This window comes from Engystomops pustulosus, chromosome 6 (genome assembly GCF_040894005.1).
Source record: "Engystomops pustulosus chromosome 6, aEngPut4.maternal, whole genome shotgun sequence".
Taxonomy (NCBI): Eukaryota; Metazoa; Chordata; class Amphibia; order Anura; family Leptodactylidae; genus Engystomops; species Engystomops pustulosus.
This window is the reverse complement of record NC_092416.1, coordinates 18,449,190-18,472,955: the sequence shown is the minus strand read 5'-3', so window position 1 is coordinate 18,472,955 and position 23,766 is coordinate 18,449,190. Positions and strand designations below refer to the sequence as shown.

Here is a 23,766-nt window from a genome sequence, read left to right as displayed (position 1 = left end):
GATAACTACGAGGAGGCAGCGGTGGAGGAGTTGGTGATGGAGGAGGATAATAACATCGGAGAGGAGGAGGTGGAAGAGACAGCAGTGGAGGCGATTTACATCAGGCCGGAGGAGAGTGATGAAGAGGAGGGTAACATCGGAGATGATGAGGAGGAGACGGAGGTGGAAGAGACAGAAGTGGAGGCGATTTACATCAGGCCGGGAGAGAGTGATGAAGAGGAGGGTAACATCGGAGATGATGAGGAGGAGACGGAGGTGGAAGAGACAGAAGTGGAGGTGATTTACATCAGGCCGGAAGAGAGTAATGAAGAGGAGGAGGTAGAGGACAGAGAGGTGAAGGTGATGTACATCAGGGAGGAGGAAGAGGCAGAGACGGAGGAGGAAATTAACAGCAAGGAGGAAGAGGAGGAGATGGCTATGTAAGTAAATCAGAGCAATAATTTATATTTTTGACATAAATGACTTATTTCATTATTTACCTAGTACATAACAGGACATACAGTTGCAGCAGTTCTCTAGATAACAGACCACATCACAATTTGCTTGTTTGAGTTGTCTTTATTGGCTCTGGGTAACAGCTGCACCTTCAGTTTCCTCTAGTCTTAATAAATCTCCATCATTGTGTAGCGGAAAGGCCAATCTATAATATGCAGCGTATAATCTCCCGACCATCATATTCCCCAGCGTCACCGTCATACATGAGACACCTATATGTATCCCAGTGTAACACAGGACATAGAGGCGCATCAGGGCTTGTACATGATCTGATTGGTTGTTCCGATGGGAATATATAGTGACGTCACATTGTATTATGTCTATGACTGAGAATCTCCTGTATATATCATGTATCATATCATGTTCCCCAACAGGTGGCGGAGGCGCGTGGCCATGTCTGACCAGCCAGTACGGTAATTACATGACACTACTGTTCTGTATAAGATTCTGAACTTATATGAAGGGGTTAATTCTGTTGGTACTTTATAGATAATACATATTATAGATATCTATTATAATTTGTAAATTTCTATTTTGGGAACCAGTCATAAAGGAGATGTAGGGTATAGGGGGGACATGAGGTGTAAAAGGGGATACAAGGGGTAAATGGGGGACATGTACGGGGCAGTTCCAGTAACCAGCGCTGTGTTTTCTATTTTAGGATAAGAACAGTGATGAGATTTACACCGTTTGTACTTGATACCATGTAAGTTTACGATCTCACAAATGTTGTTACATCTTATAAATAGTATTTTTTTAGTGAACATCACACAGTGGATTATTGTGGTTCATCCCATTCTGTTATACGGAAGAATATAAAACCTGTATAATTACATTTCTTACCCAATCTCCATATAATCTGCTCCCTATTAGTGGTAAATAGTGAAATCATTTATGTTTTATATCATATAGCAAGGAGGAGGAGGAACCACAGGAAGAGGAGGAGGAAGCACCGGAAGAGGAGGAGGAAGCACATGAAGAGGAGGAGGAAGCACCGGAAGAGGAGGGGTAAGTGGTTGCAGAGGTAGTTGAAGAGAGTCCAAGAGGGTGAGAACAGAGCTCAGATATTATAAACTGATTATATATAGTCTATATACTGTATATTTACTTCGTACTAATTGTCCTACAATATTCTCTGTATTTTCTGTTATAGACCTTTAGGACAGGAGGTGATGGAGGTCGGGCCGAGCGAGGAGTCTCTACAGTAAGTATATAAAAGAAATAGGACTGAATATATATTGTTGGAGAGCACATAGGGGGTCACATACCTTTCTTTGTTGAGCTCTGCCCTTCTCAGTATCCACAGAACATGACCCACAACACAACGATGTATAGAACCTCCTAGACTGATCCTGGGTCATGTCTTCGCTCATGATATGGAGATGATTTATCTACTTTTTGTTTCCTTTAGGCCAAGACGCAGGTGGTGGAGACCAAAGTGTCTGCAGAGACACAGCAGCAAGAAGAGGTAAGTGATATTTCATTTTCTATCTATCTCTAGTGGTCTGTAGGGGGCGCTCTCTATATATGAATGTGCATCACTTCTCTTAAAGAGTCTTGCAAATGTATATATAAAAAAGCCCCATTGTGTATCCATTCTCTTCTTGGGCAGTAGGGGAGGGGTGTATATGTTCTATATCCAGGGTCTCCCCAATATTTCCCTATGCAGTGACATATTGATAATTAAATCTTATCTTTCTGCCGCAGAATCAGCAGCAGCAGCAGCGGAGAGAGAAGACCTTCAAGGTAAATACACAACTATCTAAAATTATTTTACTTCTTATATTATGAGGTGATATTCATATGACGCTAGAGGGTGTCCACATCAGGTCTCAACAGTCACAATGTCTCATGGTCTTGTCTCTTGCAGGTTCCTCAGGTTCCTCCTGTGGTGCAGCAGCATAGACACCATAGAGTAGAAGAACCATGAGAAGAGTCTTTCTTCAAAAAGAGATGAACAATATCTTCTCTCTCGATTCACCAGCAATCAGATGTTCTTCAAATTGAAGAAGTTAGACTGGGTCAAAACACAGTGACTGGACTTGAAAACTTTTATCCCTAAATGATTATGAAGCCTACTGATCCAGCGGTGACTTCTATCTTGGGTATCTTGCTCCAAAATTCTTCATCTTCTTTGGGTCAGTCTGGGATAGTATTTATCTCACATCTGTTAAGCAAGAATTGATCCGGAAGAAAAGAAATGTTCTGCTCCACTCTGCCACCGCTGGCCCTCTGTCTGTAGACATCCAGCTGGACATGACCGGGATCCATGGTAAGGCTTCTCCATAGGATCCTCTCCTTTCTCATGTGGAAGGCTCCCAGCATCGTAAAGATCTCAATTTCTCAATGTCTCTTGCAGGTTGTGCTCCAGGTGTAGCCATTCCCCTACGGATACAGGAGGAGGACATGTCCCCTGCCCTGCCCTCTGTAACAGCCCTCCAGATTCTGCTCTCCTCACCGAGATAGGACTGTAGTCCCTGGTAAGGCTCCTCCATATAATGCTGCTCCTTTCCCACATGTAAAGCTGATGGTAGAGGTCTCCACATCAAAATGTCTCCTGCTCTTGTCTCCTGCAGGTTCTTCCAGTTCCTCTTCTGCTGCCGCCATCTAGAAACTGTGCAGTAGAAGAACTTCTCAAGCCTCGCCCCACGATCCTCCACAGGAACAGCCTCATTTCTATAGAGAGACTGCAAGGACCAGGACCCAGGACAGATGCGTCATCCTGATCTACATTAAGTGATATTAATACTACTAATAATATTAAATAAAGTCAAAAACACTAAAATAACAAATGAAGTTTTTCAGTCCTTTACACCAAATTTGGAGACCTTTGCCAAAGATTATGAATGCTCTACGCACCCCCCACAAGTTACATCTGCATCACATCCAGTGTCTCCCCCTGCAGGCCCTGAAACACAAAGGCCTAGAGTAGATGAGAACGAGACCACCACTCACTTACACATCCTGCACTAATTTATACACAGCCCCCTATGATAGATATATATATATACAGCCTCTTTCATTCACATATACAGACCCCCTTGTATTTGTATACACAGCCCCCCTCTACACATGATTTGTACACACCCCCAGGTTTTTTATATACTCCATATACAGCCCCCCCCCTCCCCACAGTTAAATATATACAGTCTCTGAAGAGCTTAATAAAAATCCTGCCTCGATATACCTATTGTAACCCCACCACCTATAATCCTATACAGCCCCCATATACAGTTTATATGAGGAATCCATTGTTCCCAGCAGGAATGAGCCCCAGTATTTCCTCCACAATGGGGCTCATTTACTAAGGGTCACACTGCACTTTTGTTGGACTGTGCACCGTTTTTGGGGATTGCATGGCTTGGACAGGTATTTCACAGGTGTCTGCGCAGGGATTTTGCAGCACATAATTGATTTTTGTCACAGTTGCGCTGGCTTCTATGTGACGCAGCTTAGGGGGCGTACCGTCTGATCCGACTGATTCGAACTGAGCGCAGGATTTAAAATTCAAATTGCGTCGCAAAGCCAAACACATGCACCACCAAAAAAATGGTGAACTCCGGGGACCTGAGCAGGGACACCTGCAGGATATTGGGCGCACGATCTTAGTGAATCGCGGCACGGGGCATTATACACGGACAATGCACTGTATGAGAACTCCAGTGACCGGGTAAGTAAATGTCCCCCACAATGTACATTTTGCCCCACATTTATTGGCCAGACTTCTGGAGTAAGTGGTGCCAAAAACTACTTTCCTACCAAAATTTAGAGACAGAAGTACTGGAAGGGTTAACACATTTTACAGAATATTGCCAAAGGCAAATAGGAATCATCCCATTTCCAAGTACTTGATAAAACAGAACTTTTAATGTATCGTTAATAAAATAATTTTTTTCTGTGTAAATAAAGATTTAAAAACCCAATGTTTGTGTGGAATTGATTCAGTTGGGTTTGATTTATTATAAAGACCTATATTAGTGTCTATTCCTGTTGTTTTCTAGTGGTAAGTTTAATTTTTACAGCTCGTAATCATTTCACACATACAGTGGCTGCAGTGACCTTGTGCAGTCACTAGATGTCAGTGTTGTTAATGAAGAAGTGAACAATTGTTTGGCTACTGTTGCCATATCCCGAGATTGATACAATGGGTGGGTTGTAACAATGGGGGTCATTTACTAAGGGCCCGATTCGTGTTTTCCCGACGTGTTACCCAAATATTTCCGATTTGCCCCGATTTCCCTTGAATTGGCGCACGCAAATTTTGGCGCACGCGATCGGATTGTGGCGCCTCGGCGCCGGCATGCACGCGACGGAAATCAGGGGGCGTGGCAGAATGAAAACCCGACAGATTGGGAAAAACCGCCACATTTTGAAAAAAAAATGTGTCGCGAAAATTGCACTTACCTTCACTCAGGCTCGGTGTATTCCATCTGGTGGATGGCGGAGGAACTACCTTAATAAATCCCGGTCGGACCCGAATCCAGCGCAGAGAACGCGCCGCTGGATCGCGAATGGGCCGGGTAAGTAAATCTGCCCCACTGTGTCTCAGGTTCCAATAGTTTCTAGCTGGAAAACACCAGTCGTTGTCATGGTCATGATGAATTCTGGTGCAGGAAAAGACTGTTGGTTCCTACTGTGCGCCAGAATTTTGGGCACATGGACAATTTTCCATAAGCCACAACCCTTTCTTGTGAGGTCACGCCCACTTCCCCAGAAGGCCATGCCCCTTATCTGGACAAGTTGGAAAGCTGGCAAAAAATGGTGTAAAAGTGTTTTTGGCGCAAAACCACCAGAATTGTGCCGCAAGTGCGTTAATGCATCCCCCCCCCCCCAATGTGCCACATGTATCCACTGCCTAGTGTAAACAACTGATTCCAGTACACACAACTGGCGCTAGTAGGAGCGCGGAGAGTAGAACGGCAGGAGGCATTGAGGTTTTTGAGGGCGGATTATGATGACGTTGTTTTTCGGTGACATTACACATTTGAAAAGTTCCTGAGCTACGAGAACAGTGACCCCCCTCCCCCTATAAATGATTCTATTTCGGAAACTTCACCGTCCACAAAATGTATCAAGGTTTATATTGAGCTTTTTACCACCACAGATGGTTTAAAGAAAGTATTTACATTGGGAAAATCATAAAAATAAAAAAAAACCTTGCATTGGCCCCTAAATTTTTTGAAAGGGGCTAAATAAGTAAACACGCCCCATAGCTTGTTACCCAGTTTCTCTACAAACAGTAATATCCCACATGCGATCACAAAGTGCTGTTTGGGTGCACACAGCACACCTCGGAAGGGAAGAAGCGTCTACTGGTGCAATCTGCTGGAACAGTCATCAGACACTGGGGGTCATTTACTAAGGGTCAGATTCAAGCATTTTCGTCGGGTGTCCCATACTTTTCTGATATGCGCAGTTTTTCCCTGAATTGTCCCAGGATTTTTTGATCCGATTGTGGGGGCATCAGGGCCGGCTTTCAGTGACGGAAATCAGGGGGCGAGGCTGTCGGAAAAACCACGGAATTTAAAAAAAAAAAATGTGTCGCTTGACACGCGCCTACCTGCACCCAGCAACGGATGTGAACTCCAGTGAACACCGACGGACTTCAGTGGAGCAGCGACACCTGGTGGACATGGGGGGAACTACCTTAGTGAATCGCCGCTAGACCCGAATCCTCGACAGAGAACGCGCCGCTGGATCGCGACAGGACCGGGTAAGTAAATCTGCCCCATTGTGTCCCATTGGCTGAGCCCCTAATATAGTAGAGCAGTAAAACCCTCCAAAGAGTGGATATATGTCTTTTGCATTGTTTCTGTGCTGATTTTCATTTTTTTTTTGTGTTTGGGAGTTTTACACTAAATGGGGCATTTAGGGGACTTTTATTATGAATTAAATATTATATTTATTAAAAAAAAATCTTTGCATTTTTTTTACATGTTTTTGGGACCCCTCTGGGACTTGAACAAGTGATCATATGTTCACTTGTCCAAACTAATACACTACCATACTGATGTATAGTAATGTATTAGAACTGTCAGCTCAACTGTGAGGGGTTATATACAGGAGAGGTTACAAGCCATGTGAGGGGTTATATACAGGAGAGGACACAAGCCATGTGAGGGGGTTATATACAGGAGAGGACACAAGCCATGTGAGGGGTTATATACAGGAGAGGACACAAGCCATGTGAGATGGTTATATACAGGAGAGGTTACAAGCCATGTGAGGGGGTTATATACAGGAGAGGACACAAGCCATGTGAGGGGTTATATACAGGAGAGGATACAAGCCATGTGAGAGGGTTAGATACAGGAGAGGATACAAGCCATGTGAGGGGTTATATACAGGAGAGGATACAAGCCATGTGAGAGGGTTAGATACAGGAGAGGACACAAGCCATGTGAGAGGGTTATATACAGGAGAGGACACAAGCCATGTGAGAGGGTTATAGACAGGAGAGGATACAGTTCATGTGAGGGGGTTATATACAGGAGAGGATACAGTTCATGTGAGAGGGTTAGATACAGGAGAGGATACAAGCCATATGAGGGGGTTATATATAGGAGAGGATAAAAGCCATGTGAGAGGGTTATATACCGGAGAGGACACAAGCCATGTGAGAGGGTTAGATACAGGAGAGGATACAAGCCATGTGAGGGGGTTATATACAGGAGAGGATACAAGCCATGTGAGGGGGTTATATATAGGAGAGGATAAAAGCCACCTGAGGGGTTATATACAGAAGAGGATACAAGCCATGTGAGGGGTTATATACAGGAGAGGACACAAGCCATGTGAGGGGGTTATATATAGGAGAGGATAAAAGCCACGTGAGGGGTTATATACAGAAGAGGATACAAGCCATGTGAGGAGGTTATATACAGGAGAGGACACAAGCCATGTGAGGGGGTTATATACAGGAGAAGATACAAGCCATGTGAGGGGGTTATATACAGGATAGTGTACAAGCCGTGTGAGGGGGTTATGTACAGGAGAGGTCACAAGCCATGTAAGGGGGTTATATACAGGAGAGGATACAAGCCATGTGAGGGGTTATATACAGGAGAGGATACAAGCCATGTGAGGGGGTTATATACAGGAGAGAACACAAGCCATGTGAGGGGTTATATACAGGAGAGGATACAAGCCATGTGAGGGGGATATATACAGGAGAGGACACAAGCCATGTGAGGGGTAATATACAGGAGAGGACACAAGCTATGTGACGGGTAATATACAGGAGAGGACACAAGCCATGTGAGGGGTTATATACAGGAGAGGATACAAGCCATCTGAGGGGGTTATATACAGGAGAGGACACAAGCCATGTGAGGTGTTATATACAGGAGAGGTCACAAGCCATGTAAGGGGGTTATATACAGGAGAGGTCACAAGCCATGTAAGGGGGTTATATACAGGAGAGGATACAAGCCATGTGAGGGGTTATATACAGGAGAGGATACAAGCCATTTGAGGGGGTTATATACAGGAGAGGACACAAGCCATGTGAGTGGTTATATACAGGAGAGGACACAAGCCATGTGAGGGGTAATATACAGGAGAGGATACAAGCCATGTGAGGGGTTATATACAGGAGAGGATACAAGCCATGTGAGTGGTTATATACAGGAGAGGACACAAGCCATGTGAGGGGTAATATACAGGAGAGGATACAAGCCATGTGAGGGGTTATATACAGGAGAGGATACAAGCCATGTGAGGGGTTATATACAGGAGAGGATACAAGCCATGTGAGGGGTTATATACAGGAGAGGATACAAGCCATTTGAGGGGGTTATATACAGGAGAGGACACAAGCCATGTGAGGGGTTATATACAGGAGGGGACACAAGCCATGTGAGAGGTTATATACAGGAGAGGACACAAGCCATGTGAGGGGTAATATATAGGAGAGGATACAAGCCTTGTGAGGGGTTATATACAGGAGAGGATACAAGCCATGTGAGGGGTTATATACAGGAGAGGATACAAGCCATTTGAGGGGGTTATATACAGGAGAGTACACAAGCCATGTGAGGGGTTATATACAGGAGGAAACACAAGCCATTTGAGAGGTTATATACAGGAGAGTACACAAGCCATGTGAGGGGTAATATACAGGAGAGGATACAAGCCTTGTGAGGGGTTATATACAGGAGAGGATACAAGCCATGTGAGGGGGTTATATACAGGAGAGGACACAAGCCATGTGAGGGGTTATATACAGGAGATAACACAAGCCATGTGAGGGGCTTTATACAGTAGAGGACACAATCCATGTGAGGGGTTATATACAGGAGAGGTCACAAGCCATGTAAGGGGGTTATATACAGGATAGGATAGAAGCCATGTGAGGGGGTTATATACAGGAGAGGACACAAGCCATGTGAAGGGGGTTATACACAGGAGAGGATACAAGCCATGTGAGGGGGATATATACAGGAGAGGACACAAGCCATGTGAGGGGTAATATACAGGAGAGGACACAAGCTATGTGACGGGTAATATACAGGAGAGGACACAAGCCATGTGAGGGGTTATATACAGGAGAGGATACAAGCCATCTGAGGGGGTTATATACAGGAGAGGACACAAGCCATGTGAGGTGTTATATACAGGAGAGGTCACAAGCCATGTAAGGGGGTTATATACAGGAGAGGTCACAAGCCATGTAAGGGGGTTATATACAGGAGAGGATACAAGCCATGTGAGGGGTTATATACAGGAGAGGATACAAGCCATTTGAGGGGGTTATATACAGGAGAGGACACAAGCCATGTGAGTGGTTATATACAGGAGAGGACACAAGCCATGTGAGGGGTAATATACAGGAGAGGATACAAGCCATGTGAGGGGTTATATACAGGAGAGGATACAAGCCATGTGAGTGGTTATATACAGGAGAGGACACAAGCCATGTGAGGGGTAATATACAGGAGAGGATTCAAGCCATGTGAGGGGTTATATACAGGAGAGGATACAAGCCATGTGAGGGGTTATATACAGGAGAGGATACAAGCCATGTGAGGGGTTATATACAGGAGAGGATACAAGCCATTTGAGGGGGTTATATACAGGAGAGGACACAAGCCATGTGAGGGGTTATATACAGGAGGGGACACAAGCCATGTGAGAGGTTATATACAGGAGAGGACACAAGCCATGTGAGGGGTAATATATAGGAGAGGATACAAGCCTTGTGAGGGGTTATATACAGGAGAGGATACAAGCCATGTGAGGGGTTATATACAGGAGAGGAAACAAGCCATTTGAGGGGGTTATATACAGGAGAGGACACAAGCCATGTGAGGGGTTATATACAGGAGGGGACACAAGCCATTTGAGAGGTTATATACAGGAGAGGACACAAGCCATGTGAGGGGTAATATACAGGAGAGGATACAAGCCTTGTGAGGGGTTATATACAGGAGAGGATACAAGCCATGTGAGGGGTTATATACAGGAGAGGATACAAGCCATTTCAGGGGGTTATATACAGGAGAGGACACAAGCCATGTGAGGGGTTATATACAGGAGGGGACACAAGCCATTTGAGAGGTTATATACAGGAGAGGACACAAGCCATGTGAGGGGTAATATACAGGAGAGGATACAAGCCTTGTGAGGGGTTATATACAGGAGAGGATACAAGCCATGTGAGGGGGTTATATACAGGAGAGGACACAAGCCATGTGAGGGGTTATATACAGGAGAGAACACAAGCCATGTGAGGGGCTTTATACAGGAGAGGACACAATCCATGTGAGGGGTTATATACAGCAGAGGTCACAAGCCATGTAAGGGGGTTATATACAGGATAGGATACAAGCCATGTGAAGGGGGTTATACACAGGAGAGGATACAAGCCATGTGAGGGGGTTATATACAGGAGAGGACACAAGTCATGTGAGGGGTTATATACAGGAGAGGATACAAGCCATGTGAGAGGGTTATATACAGGAGAGGATACAAGCCATGTGAGGGGGTTATATACAGGAGAGGATACAAGCCATGTGAGGGGTTGTATACAGGAGAGGATACAAGCCATATGAGGGGTTATATACAGGAGAGGACACAAGCCATATGAGGGGTTATATACAGGAGAAGACACAAGCTATGTGAGGGGGTTATATACAGGAGAGGATACAAGCCATGTGAGGGGTTATATACAGGAGAGGATACAAGCCATGTGAGGGGTTATATACAGTAGAGGATACTTATTTACATTTTGGATTTTAAGGAGTGTCCTACATTTTTTAGCCCTGCAGTCATACCCCAGGGAGTTGACGTCATATGAGGCTGCGGTCACAAGTTGCATTGTGATGGCATTTTGAAACCTATTGTAACAGTGGAGGAGGGGTGATTTGCCTAATGACATTACTGTTAGCATTTGCTTTTCCAAGCGCATTGCAAATGCAATTTTAATGCAGTGTTAATTAATGCGATAATATCACGTTTACGTGCTGCTTTGTAAACATAAATGTTAACAACAATGTATTTATGCAAATAACCTCTCCTCAGCTGTAGCTGTTTTAATGGGTTTCAAAACGCAATCAAAATGCAACGTGTGACCTCACCTTTATAAGTAACCAATATATTATTTAAAAAATGTAAATGCAAAAATGTATGAATTTTAGAAAAACAGGTTCATCTGCTAAATTGTAAACATTTAAAGCCTGTAAAATAATTCCAATTGACATATTAAAACAGGGCCCATGGAAAGAATCTTTCCTTTGTACCTGCCCTGTACCAGGTGCAGATTTTGTGCCTAAAAAGTCACAAAAATAAGCAAAAAAAGTGATAGAAAATTGAAACGTTGCACAGAACATCTGGAAATAAAGAAACATAAGGCACAAGGTGCAAACGAAGGTTTACTTGGAAAATGACAGCAAAAGTCGCAGTGAAAAGTCGCAACAATGACAAAAGTCACAAAATGAGACAATTAACTAGCAAAAATAAAAACACATGTCCCCCAATGTCTGCCACCACAAGGGGGAGCTCTTTTCAGGTACATTTACATAATATAAAAAGGACGTTAAACTCTCCTACATTAAGTGCCCCCTAAGCGCCCCCTAGAGACCGCATCTGGTAAACTGTTACCTGACTCTTCTCCTCAGACACTTGGGCCTCCATCACCTGTGTCTTGGCCTAAAAAAACCACAAGTTATCTCAATGCGATTGTTGAAGGACCTGTCCCACGATCTGTGTAGAAGGTTCTATACTTTTATAGTATTGGTGATTGTTCTGGGTCTTGTTCTTTGGATACTGAGAGGAGCAGAGCTCATAGCAGAAAAGTATGTGAACCCCCCCCCCCCCCAAGTGGAGTCTGGCAATGTAAATTCTAGTTCTTAAAACTTACTGGAGAGACTCCTCGCTGGTCCAGGCCCCCATCACCTCCTGTCCTAAAAGTCTAGAATAGGAAACATACATATATATGAAGCCTGAAGATGATAGACTAGACAATAATTCATAGTGAAGATGTTACTGGAAGTGAGGAGAGATGTCTGTGTCTTTTCTTATGAAATGGAAAGAGAAAAAGAAGTAAAAAGAGCTGAGGTCGGCATTTCTCCTCCCGCTTTGTGCTGTCGCTTTAGGTAATGATGGAGGAGACGTCAGTGATAATTACTCATAGTAAATGTCCATTACATTTCTGTGTATCTGATACAATAACCTGATCTTTGTTTCCATGTCTTTCTCTTATCATCAGTTTATTCTCCTGGTTTTTAGGTTTTCTGTTAATTTTATACTTATTATAAGAAAAAGGAAGGAATAACATAAACCATATAACAATCCTCCCGTTATACAAATATACATTATTATACATCATTACCAATAGTAAAAAAAAAGCCTGGGACGTTATTTCAATAATATTATGTGTGAATCAAAACATTATAAATAAAGTTTATTGATAATAGAATGTGCTGTTGGCTCCTCCCCTCACATCATCCTGCTTTTTGATTGGCTGCCTTATCATTATAGAAAAGCTTCTGCTGCTTATGATGTCATGGAATGTTGTGCTGCTGGCTCCTCCCTCCTACAATATGACATCACACGGCTATATAAGGAGCTGCGGAACTAAGAATCCTCTGAGGGTTTGTTGTAGGTGTTGGAGGTAAGTTCACTGTGTCCTCAGCTCCTGTTTTGTCCTTCATTTTCTTCTATCATGTCTCCTCCTCTTTAGTAATGGCCACTTCTTTCTTTTTCCTCTGTTGTAGAGTTGGTGTCGGTGAGATATAGAGTGAGATTGCGGTAAGTTCATCTTTCTTGTAAATGTACAATGTCTTCCTGCAGCCACCACTAGGGGGAGCTCACTGTATACAGGTCCCTCTGTATATAATAATAGGTGTATAAGTCTGTATGTAGTGAGCGCCCACTTGTGGTGGCTGTAAGATGCATAGTAAGAACTAGATGTGGCAACCCCACCCCCCTGAGTTTTGCTCTAGAGCCCCTCTATATTACTGATAACTGTGGACAATAGAGGGAAGGGTATTGAATGCAGTTTTATAGTAAATTGTATTTTGGGTCCCCATTGGTACCTTTTCTAGGTTCATGAACCTTTCACTGAACCATTGGGTGCTGTAGTGGTCCGCTATGGTTGTTAGATATCAGGGTCTTATAGATCAGGTATAGTAGAAGGGATAGTCAGAGAGGACTAAAGATGATGATGAAAAATCAAGCCAAAAATAGAGGGAACCATAAAGTCTTCACATCTTAGGTTGAGATATTGGATACAAGTTGATGATGTCTATTATGTCTCCATCTGTAGAGATCGTAGAGGATGTTCTGGGCACTAATTATCTTTTTGTTGCCTACAGAATGGATAACTACGAGGAGGCAGCGGTGGAGGAGTTGGTGATGGAGGAGGATAATAACATCGGAGAGGAGGAGGTGGAAGAGACAGCAGTGGAGGCGATTTACATCAGGCCGGAGGAGAGTGATGAAGAGGAGGGTAACATCGGAGATGATGAGGAGGAGACGGAGGTGGAAGAGACAGAAGTGGAGGCGATTTACATCAGGCCGGGAGAGAGTGATGAAGAGGAGGGTAACATCGGAGATGATGAGGAGGAGACGGAGGTGGAAGAGACAGAAGTGGAGGTGATTTACATCAGGCCGGAAGAGAGTAATGAAGAGGAGGAGGTAGAGGACAGAGAGGTGAAGGTGATGTACATCAGGGAGGAGGAAGAGGCAGAGACGGAGGAGGAAATTAACAGCAAGGAGGAAGAGGAGGAGATGGCTATGTAAGTAAACCAGAGCAATAATTTATATTTTTGACATAAATGACTTATTTCATTATTTACCTAGTACATAACAGGACATACAGTTGCAGCAGTTCTCTAGATAACAGACCACATCACAATTTGCTTGTTTGAGTTGTCTTTATTGGCTCTGGGTAACAGCTGCACCTTCAGTTTCCTCTAGTCTTAATAAATCTCCATCATTGTGTAGCGGAAAGGCCAATCTATAATATGCAGCGTATAATCTCCCGACCATCATATTCCCCAGCGTCACCGTCATACATGAGACACCTATATGTATCCCAGTGTAACACAGGACATAGAGGCGCATCAGGGCTTGTACATGATCTGATTGGTTGTTCCGATGGGAATATATAGTGACGTCACATTGTATTATGTCTATGACGGAGAATCTCCTGTATATATCATGTATCATATCATGTTCCCCAACAGGTGGCGGAGGCGCGTGGCCATGTCTGACCAGCCAGTACGGTAATTACATGACACTACTGTTCTGTATAAGATTCTGAACTTATATGAAGGGGTTAATTCTGTTGGTACTTTATAGATAATACATATTATAGATATCTATTATAATTTGTAAATTTCTATTTTGGGAACCAGTCATAAAGGAGATGTAGGGTATAGGGGGGACATGAGGTGTAAAAGGGGATACAAGAGGTAAATGGGGGACATGTACGGGGCAGTTCCAGTAACCAGCGCTGTGTTTTCTATTTTAGGATAAGAACAGTGATGAGATTTACACCGTTTGTACTTGATACCATGTAAGTTTACGATCTCACAAATGTTGTTACACCTTATAAATAGTATTTTTTTAGTGAACATCACACAGTGGATTATTGTGGTTCATCCCATTCTGTTATACGGAAGAATATAAAACCTGTATAATTACATTTCTTACCCAATCTCCATATAATCTGCTCCCTATTAGTGGTAAATAGTGAAATCATTTATGTTTTATATCATATAGCAAGGAGGAGGAGGAACCACAGGAAGAGGAGGAGGAAGCACCGGAAGAGGAGGAGGAAGCACATGAAGAGGAGGAGGAAGCACCGGAAGAGGAGGGGTAAGTGGTTGCAGAGGTAGTTGAAGAGAGTCCAAGAGGGTGAGAACAGAGCTCAGATATTATAAACTGATTATATATAGTCTATATACTGTATATTTACTTCGTACTAATTGTCCTACAATATTCTCTGTATTTTCTGTTATAGACCTTTAGGACAGGAGGTGATGGAGGTCGGGCCGAGCGAGGAGTCTCTACAGTAAGTATATAAAAGAAATAGGACTGAATATATATTGTTGGAGAGCACATAGGGGGTCACATACCTTTCTTTGTTGAGCTCTGCCCTTCTCAGTATCCACAGAACATGACCCACAACACAACGATGTATAGAACCTCCTAGACTGATCCTGGGTCATGTCTTCGCTCATGATATGGAGATGATTTATCTACTTTTTGTTTCCTTTAGGCCAAGACGCAGGTGGTGGAGACCAAAGTGTCTGCAGAGACACAGCAGCAAGAAGAGGTAAGTGATATTTCATTTTCTATCTATCTCTAGTGGTCTGTAGGGGGCGCTCTCTATATATGAATGTGCATCACTTCTCTTAAAGAGTCTTGCAAATGTATATATAAAAAAGCCCCATTGTGTATCCATTCTCTTCTTGGGCAGTAGGGGAGGGGTGTATATGTTCTATATCCAGGGTCTCCCCAATATTTCCCTATGCAGTGACATATTGATAATTAAATCTTATCTTTCTGCCGCAGAATCAGCAGCAGCAGCAGCGGAGAGAGAAGACCTTCAAGGTAAATACACAACTATCTAAAATTATTTTACTTCTTATATTATGAGGTGATATTCATATGACGCTAGAGGGTGTCCACATCAGGTCTCATCAGTCACAATGTCTCATGGTCTTGTCTCTTGCAGGTTCCTCAGGTTCCTCCTGTGGTGCAGCAGCATAGACACCATAGAGTAGAAGAACCATGAGAAGAGTCTTTCTTCAAAAAGAGATGAACAATATCTTCTCTCTCCATTCACCAGCAATCAGATGTTCTTCAAATTGAAGAAGTTAGACTGGGTCAAAACACAGTGACTGGACTTGAAAACTTTTATCCATAAATGATTATGAAGCCTACTGATCCAGCGGTGACTTCTATCTTGGGTATCTTGCTCCAAAATTCTTCATCTTCTTTGGGTCAGTCTGGGATAGTATTTATCTCACATCTGTTAGGTTAGAATTGATCCGGAAGAAAAGAGATGTTCTGCTCCACTCTGCCACCGCTGGCCCTCTGTCTGTAGACATCCAGCTGGACATGACCGGGATCCATGGTAAGGCTTCTCCATATGATCCTCTCCTTTCTCACGTGGAAGGCTCCCAGCATCGTAAAGATCTCAATTTCTCAATGTCTCTTGCAGGTTCTGCTCCAGGTGTAGCCATTCCCCTACGGATACAGGAGGAGGACATGTCCCCTGCCCTGCCCTCTGTAACAGCCCTCCAGACTCTGCTCTCCTCACCGAGATAGGACTGTAGTCCCTGGTAAGGCTCCTCCATATAATGTCTCTCCTTTCCCACATGTAAAGCTGATGGTAGAGGTCTCCACATCAAGTCAAAATGTCTCCTGCTCTTGTCTCCTGCAGGTTCTTCCAGTTCCTCTTCTGCTGCCGCCATCTAGAAACTGTGCAGTAGAAGAACTTCTCAAACCTCGCCCCACGATCCTCAACAGGAACAGCCTCGTTTCTATAGAGAGACTGCAAGGACCAGGACCCAGGACAGATGCGTCATCCTGATCTCCATTAAGTGATATTAATACTACTAATAATATAAAATAAAGTCAAAAACACTAAAATAACAAATGAAGTATTTCAGTCCTTTACACCAAATTTGGAGACCTTTGCCAAGGATCATAATTGCTCTATGGACCCCCCACAAGTTACATCTGCATCACATCCAGTGTCTCCCCCTGCAGGCCCTGAAACACAAAGGCCTAGAGTAGATGAGAACGAGACCACCACTCACTTACACATCCTGCACTAATTTATACACAGCCCCCTATGATAGATATATGTATATACAGCCTCTTTCATTTACATATACAGACCCCCTTTTATTTGTATACACAGCCCCCTCTAAATGATTTGTACATACCCCCAGGTGTTTTATATACTCCATATACAGCCCCCCCCCCCTCCCCACAGTTAAATATATACAGTCTCTGAAGAGCTTAATAAAAATCCTGCCTCGATATACCTATTGTAACCCCACCTATAATCCTATACAGCCCCCATATACAGTTTATATGAGGAATCCATTGTTCCCAGCAGGAATGAGCTCCAGTATTTCCTCCACAATGGGGCTCATTTACTAAGGGTCGCACTGCACTTTTGTTGGACTGTGCACCGTTTTTGGGGATTGCATGGCTTGGACAGGTATTTCACAGGTGTCTGCGCTGGGATTTTTCAGCACATAATCGATTTTTGTCACAGTTGCCCTGGCTTCTATGCGACGCAGCTTAGGGGGCGTACCGTCTGATCCGACTGATTCGAACTGAGCGCAGGATTTAAAATTCAAATTGCGTCGCAAAGCCAAACACATGCACCACCAAAAAAATGGTGAACTCCGGTGGACCTGAACGGGGGGCGACACATGCAGGATATCGGGCGCACGATCTTAGTGAATCGCGGCACAGGGCATTATACACGGACAATGCACTGTATGAGAACTCCAGTGACCGGGGAAGTAAATGTCCCCCACAATGTACATTTTGTCCCACATTTATTGGCCAGACTTCTGGAGTAATTGGTGCCAAAAACTACTTTCCCTCCAGAATTTAGAGACAGAAGTACTGGAAGGGTTAACAAATTTTACATAATATTGCCAAAGGCAAATAGGAATCATCCCATTTCCAAGTACTTGATAAAACAGAACTTTTAATGTATCGTTAATAAAATAGTTTTTTCTGTGTAAATAAAGATTTAAAAACCCAATATTTGTGAGGAATTGATTCAGTTGTTACCAGAAGGGTTTGATTTATTATAAAGACCTATATTCCTGTTGTTTTATAGTGGTACGTGAGATTCATTTTTACAGATCGTAATCATTTCACACATACAGTGGCTGCAGTGACCTTGTGCAGTCACTAGATGTCAGTGTTGTTAATGAAGAAGTGAACAATCGTTTGGCTACTGTTGCTATATCCCGAGATTGATACAATCGGGGCAGGGTTGTAACAATGGGGGTTATTTACTAAGGGCCCGATTCACGTTTTCCCGACGTGTTACCTGAATATTTCCGATTTGCGCCAATTTTCCCCGTATTGCCCCGGAATTCTGGCGCACGCGATCGGATTTTGGCGCATCGGCGCCAGCATGCATGCGACGGAAATCGGGGGCGTGGCCGAACGTAAACCCGACGGATTCGGAAAAACAGCTTAAAAAAAAAATGTGTTGCGAAATTTGCACTTACCTTTACCAGGTATAGGCCGGTGAATTTCAGGGCATTCAAGCGCGCCTCCGGGGAACTTCAGAGCAGCAGCGCCACCTGGTGGACAGCGGAGAAACTACCTTAGTGAATCGACGGAAGACCCGAATCCACAGCACAGAACGTGCCGCTGGATTGAGAATGGGCCGGGTAAGTAAATCTGCCCCAATGTGTCTCAGGTTCCGCTAGTTTCTAGCTGGAAAACACTTGTCTTTTGCTGCGCCAGATTTATCACGGTCATGATGAATTCTGGTGCAGGATGAGACTGTCGGTTCCTACGTTAGACCTACTTTTAGTTGGTCTAAACTGTGCGCCAGAATTTTGGGCACATGGACAATTTTCCATAAGCCACAACCCTTTTTTGTGAGGTCACGCCTACTTTCCCAGAAGGCCACGCCCCTTATCTGGACAAGTTGGAAAGCTGGCAAAAAAATGGTCTAAAAGCCATTGGTAAAAGATAAAAGACATTTTATACAGTGTTTTTGGCGCAAAACCACCAGAATTGTGGCGCAAGTGCGTTAATACATCCCCCCCAATGTGCCACATGTATCCACTGCCTAGTGTAAACAACTGATTACCACTAATAGATTTTGCTCTCTCCAGTACACACAACTGGCGCTAGTAGGAGCGCGGAGAGTAGAACGGAAGGAGGCATTGAGGTTTTTGATAGCGGATTGTGATGATGTTGTTTTTCGGTGACATTACACATTTGAAAAGTTCCTGAGGTACGAGAACAGTGACCCCCCTCCCCCTATAAATGATTCTATTTCGGAAACTTCACCGTCCAGAAAATGTATCAAGGTTTATATTGAGCTTTTTACCAGCACAGATGTTTTACAGAAAGTATTTACATTGGCTCATGTAAGCGAAAAACATTTTTTTTTAAAAAACCTTGCGTTGGCCCCTAAATTTTTCAAAAGGGGTTAAAGAAGTACACACGCCCCATAGCTTGTTACCCAGTTTCTCTACAAACAGTAATATCCCACATGCGATCACAAAGTGCTGTTTGGGTGCACACAGCACACCTCGGAAGGGAAGAAGCGTCTACTGGTGCAATCTGCTGGAACAGTCATCAGACACTGGGGGTCATTTACTAAGGGTCAGATTCAAGCATTTTCGTCGGGTGTCCCGTATTTTTCTGAATTGCACCGTTTTTCCCTGAATTGCCCCGGGATTTTTGAGCACGTGATCCGATTGTGGTGCTTCAGCGCCGGCTTTCACGCGATGGAAATCGGGGGGCGTGGCTGTCGCAAAACCTGACGGATTCGGAAAAAACACGGAATTTTTTTTAAAAAAGTGTCGCTTGACACGCACTTACCTGCACCCAGCAATGGATGTGAACTCCAGTGAACACCGACGGACTTCAGTGCAGCAGCGACACCTGGTGGACATCGGGGGAACTACCGCCGGTAGACCCGAATCCTCGACAGAGAACGTGCCGCTGGATCGCGACAGGACCGGGTAAGTAAATCTGCCCCATTGTGTCCCATTGGCTGAGCCCCTAATATAGTAGAGCAGTAAAACCCTCCAAAGAGTGGATATATGTCTTTTGCATTGTCGTCTACTTTGTCGTCTATTATTTTGTTGATTGAGCTGTTTAAGGGCTTATTTTTTGCGGGATAAGTTGTACTTTTTTATGGCATCATGTAGGGGTGAGGGTGACTTTTGGATCACTTTTCTTTTTTTTTTTGGTTGGTTTGATGCACAAAAATCATATTTTTTTGCTGTGTGTTTTATTATATTTTTCGAGCTGTTCAGTAACGATTTTATTTTATTGTACAGGTTGTTTCAAACATGGCCATTTTTTTGTGTTAGGGAGTTTTACACTAAATGGGGCATTTAGGGGACTTTTATTATGAATTAAATATTATATTTATTAAAAAAAAAATTTTGCATTTTTTTACATGTTTTTGGGACCCCTCTGGGATCATATGATCACTTGTCCAAACTAATACACTACCATACTGATGTATAGTAATTAGAGATGAGCGAGTATACTCGTCCGAGTATACTGCTCGGTCGAGTATTAGTATACTCGGACCGGCTCGTTACTCGGACGAGTATCTCGCCGGCTCGAGATCGAGCAGTAAATTAATAAAATAAATTGAATAAAAGTATTTTTATTGTAAAAAAAAAATATTACACATGTTTGCAGATGTTTTACTTGTAAGAACACATTGAAATAACACTATTCTTCACTTTCCAGGTGTTCGCGCGTGTCTCTCGCTAAGTTAGGAGATGTTCAGAACATCTGGAATGTGAAGAATAGTGTTCTTTCTATGTGTTCTGCACTTAAATGCTCCTGTGTTCACTGTTTTTAATGTTTTAATTCTATTCTTCACATTGCAGGTGTGCGCGCGTGTCTCCGAATAGGTTCGGAGATACGCGCGCACAGCTGCAAAGTGAAGAATAGTGTTATTTAAATGTGTTCTGCACTTAAATGCTCCTGTATTCACTGTTTTTAATGTTTTAATTCTATTCTTCACTTTGCAGCTGTGCGCGCGTATCTCCGAACCTATCGGGAGACACGCGCGCACACCTGCAATGTGAAGAATAGAATTAAAACATTAAAAACAGTGAAAACACGAACATTTAAGGGCAGAACACATTTAAATAACACTATTCTTCACTTTGCAGCTGTGCGCGCGTATCTCCGAACCTATCGGGAGACACGCGCGCACACCTGCAATGTGAAGAATAGAATTAAAACATTAAAAACAGTGAATACAGGACCATTTAAGTGCAGAACACATTGAAAGAACACTATTCTTCACATTCCAGATGTCCGTGCACATCTCCTAACTTAGCGGGAGACACGCGCGAACACCTGGAAAGTGAAGAATAGTGTTATTTCAATGTGTTCTTACAAGTAAAACATCTGCAAACATCTGGATTTTTTTTTTTTGCACTGTTCTTTTACTGTTCAGTTTTATTAAAAAAATGCTCGGGCCTCCCATTGACTTCAATGGGGCTCGTTATTCGAGACGAGCACTCGAGCATCTGGAAAAGTTCGTCTCGAATAACGAGCACCCGAGCATTTTAGTGCTCGCTCATCTCTAATAGTAATGTATTAGAACTGTCAGCTTATGCAAATGCATAGGCTCACACCTGCAGTGTTGGGTCTGACCCAAGTCATTTAAGGCATTCATCGGACCCCAAGGCTGCCGTGGAGATGATTGGCGTGGGGGGTGGGGGGGCAATCCCCGGGAGGAGAGGTGGATGACTCCTTTAGCTACTGCAGTCATGTTTGACAAACAAAACACAAGCTCACCATGGCATTCTCCAACGTCATGATGGCTTAAGGGGTTAAACATCCATAACTTTTTTTACTTTTCTAAGTACAGAGCTATAGAAGGCTTGTTCTCTGCATAAATATTTTATATGTATCTTTAGACTCCCTCAGACTGTCTCTGACCATCTGTGTGGCCGTCAGTCTCTTCCAGTGACTGTCTGTCTGTCTCCAGCAGCCTCTTTCAGTGACCGTCCTTCTGTCGCCGGCAGTCTCTTCCAGTGACCGTCCTTCTGTCGCCGGCAGTCTCTTCCAGTGACCGTCCTTCTGTCGCCGGCAGTCTCTTCCAGTGACTGTCTGTCTGTCGCCGGCAGTCTCTTACAGTGACTGTCTGTCTGTCGCCGGCAGTCTCTTCCAGTGATTGTCTGTCTGTTTCTGGCAGTCTCTTCCAGTGACTGTCTATTTGTCGCCGGCAGTCTCTTCCAGTGACTGTCTATCTGTCGCCGGCAGTCTCTTCCAGTGATTGTCTGTCTGTTTCTGGCAGTCTCTTCCAGTGACCGTCCTTCTGTCGCCGGCAGTCTCTTCCAGTGACTGTCTGTCTGTCGCCGGCAGTCTCTTACAGTGACTGTCTGTCTGTCGCCGGCAGTCTCTTCCAGTGATTGTCTGTCTGTTTCTGGCAGTCTCTTCCAGTGACTGTCTATTTGTCGCCGGCAGTCTCTTCCAGTGACTGTCTATCTGTCGCCGGCAGTCTCTTCCAGTGATTGTCTGTCTGTTTCTGGCAGTCTCTTCCAGTGACCGTCTATCTGTCACCGACAGTCTCTTCCAGTGACTGTCTATCTGTCGCCGGCAGTCTCTTCCAGTGACTGTCTATTTGTCGCCGGCAGTCTCTTCCAGTGACTGTCTATCTGTTGCCGGCAGTCTCTTCCAGTGACTGACTGTCTGTCTGTCAAGACGTTTGGCAATAAGGATTAAACTTCCTCTCTATTGTAAGAACGTTGCTGTCACTCTCTCTGTTCATTTGGATAATGCTGCTTTGTGCCTCTTGTGTAACAACCAGGAAGTTCCTGGTGATGCAGGTGGTTATATTGCTGTATACATTGTAATAAGCAACAGAGGAATTATAGTAATCAGACAAAATATGTTGTCAAGACCTTTAACAATTTATTTCTATATTGTTTCCAAGAAGGAAATAGCTGAAGCCTATGTCAGAGCTACATCAGAAGTTTCTTTACTAACCAGGGGGTCCTGCCTTTACATGTGCACTACTCAACCCAGCACCACTGCTCAGCCGGAGGCATTTCCTGGTTGGATGCCTGTAACAGTTTATCACAGTGTCAGGGGTGCCCCTGCGATCCATGTATCGAATCTCAGGTACACCCGTGCCCCTCTCGTGGTGGCACCCTGTCCCTCGTTCCATACTTATCTCTCCGCGTTTCTTCCCCCATCCCGGTTGGCCAGCGAGCGCGTTTCCCGCTACCAAGGTCGCGCACACCTCGTTACTCGCAGATTTAAAGGCCCAGCACACCGCTGATTGGCGCTGGCCATTTCCGGGTTTTCCATAAAGGTTGGCTTCGACCAGCAACCCCTCCCGGATCTTAGTGCTCATTGCCTAAGAAAAAGCTTCCTCCTGTGTTCCCTGTGTCTATTATGATCTCCCGTTGTGATCCTGGACCTGACTTTGAACCTCTGCTGCCAGCCTTGACCTCCTGCTCCGTTCCAGACTCTGCACCTCTGCCGCCTGCCTTGAACATCTGCCTGTTCCTTACCTGGTAGCACCATGCCGCAGCAAGACCATCCTGATTTGCAGCGGGGAAGACTGGGTGCCACTCACATTCCGGTTCCAGGTGTTGGCTTGTGTCATTGTCCGCGGTGGTCCAGGTCGTTCACTGACCCCGAACCCTGACACAATGGGGCAGATTTATCAAGTGTCTGAAAGTCAGAATATTTCTATTTGCCCATGGCAACCAATCACAGCTCAGCTTTCCATTTGACCAGTGCTCATGAATATTTTAAAGGGGGTCTGTGATTGATTGCCATGGGCAACTGGAAATATTCTGACTTTTAGACACTTGATAAATCTGCCCCACAGTGTTTTATGTATTGGAGTGAATTATCCTCTAAATTGAACTGCCTAATGGTAAAAGGTGCATTGATTTTTTTTTTAAAAATCTGTAAAACAAAAAAATGCAAGTCTATCAAAAGCTGTCGAATTTTTAGAATACCAGTAGTGGCCGTGGCTTACAGAAAAAAATTTAAAATTTATTTTTACAGTAAATTGATAGAACAAATATTCTTGCTTGCCATTTC

General features: G+C 44.0%; 2 protein-coding genes across 2 annotated transcripts in view; both read left to right on the top strand.

The window, feature by feature from the left end:
* LOC140065215 (uncharacterized) overlaps positions 1-3,267 on the top strand; it is a 34,262-nt gene extending 30,995 nt beyond the window's left edge. Inside the window, exons 3-10 of the mRNA XM_072112817.1 lie at positions 1,157-1,201; positions 1,408-1,503; positions 1,649-1,699; positions 1,907-1,963; positions 2,203-2,241; positions 2,366-2,767; positions 2,855-2,975; positions 3,072-3,267. Of these exons, the coding sequence (XP_071968918.1) occupies positions 1,157-1,201; positions 1,408-1,503; positions 1,649-1,699; positions 1,907-1,963; positions 2,203-2,241; positions 2,366-2,414 (337 nt within the window). The 3' untranslated portion in view covers positions 2,415-2,767; positions 2,855-2,975; positions 3,072-3,267. The remainder of the gene's footprint in view (positions 1-1,156; positions 1,202-1,407; positions 1,504-1,648; positions 1,700-1,906; positions 1,964-2,202; positions 2,242-2,365; positions 2,768-2,854; positions 2,976-3,071) is intronic.
* The window catches only part of LOC140065867 (uncharacterized), a 181,947-nt gene that overhangs the window by 62,667 nt on the left and 95,514 nt on the right, over positions 1-23,766 (top strand). The gene's annotated exons all lie outside the window — the stretch shown is intronic.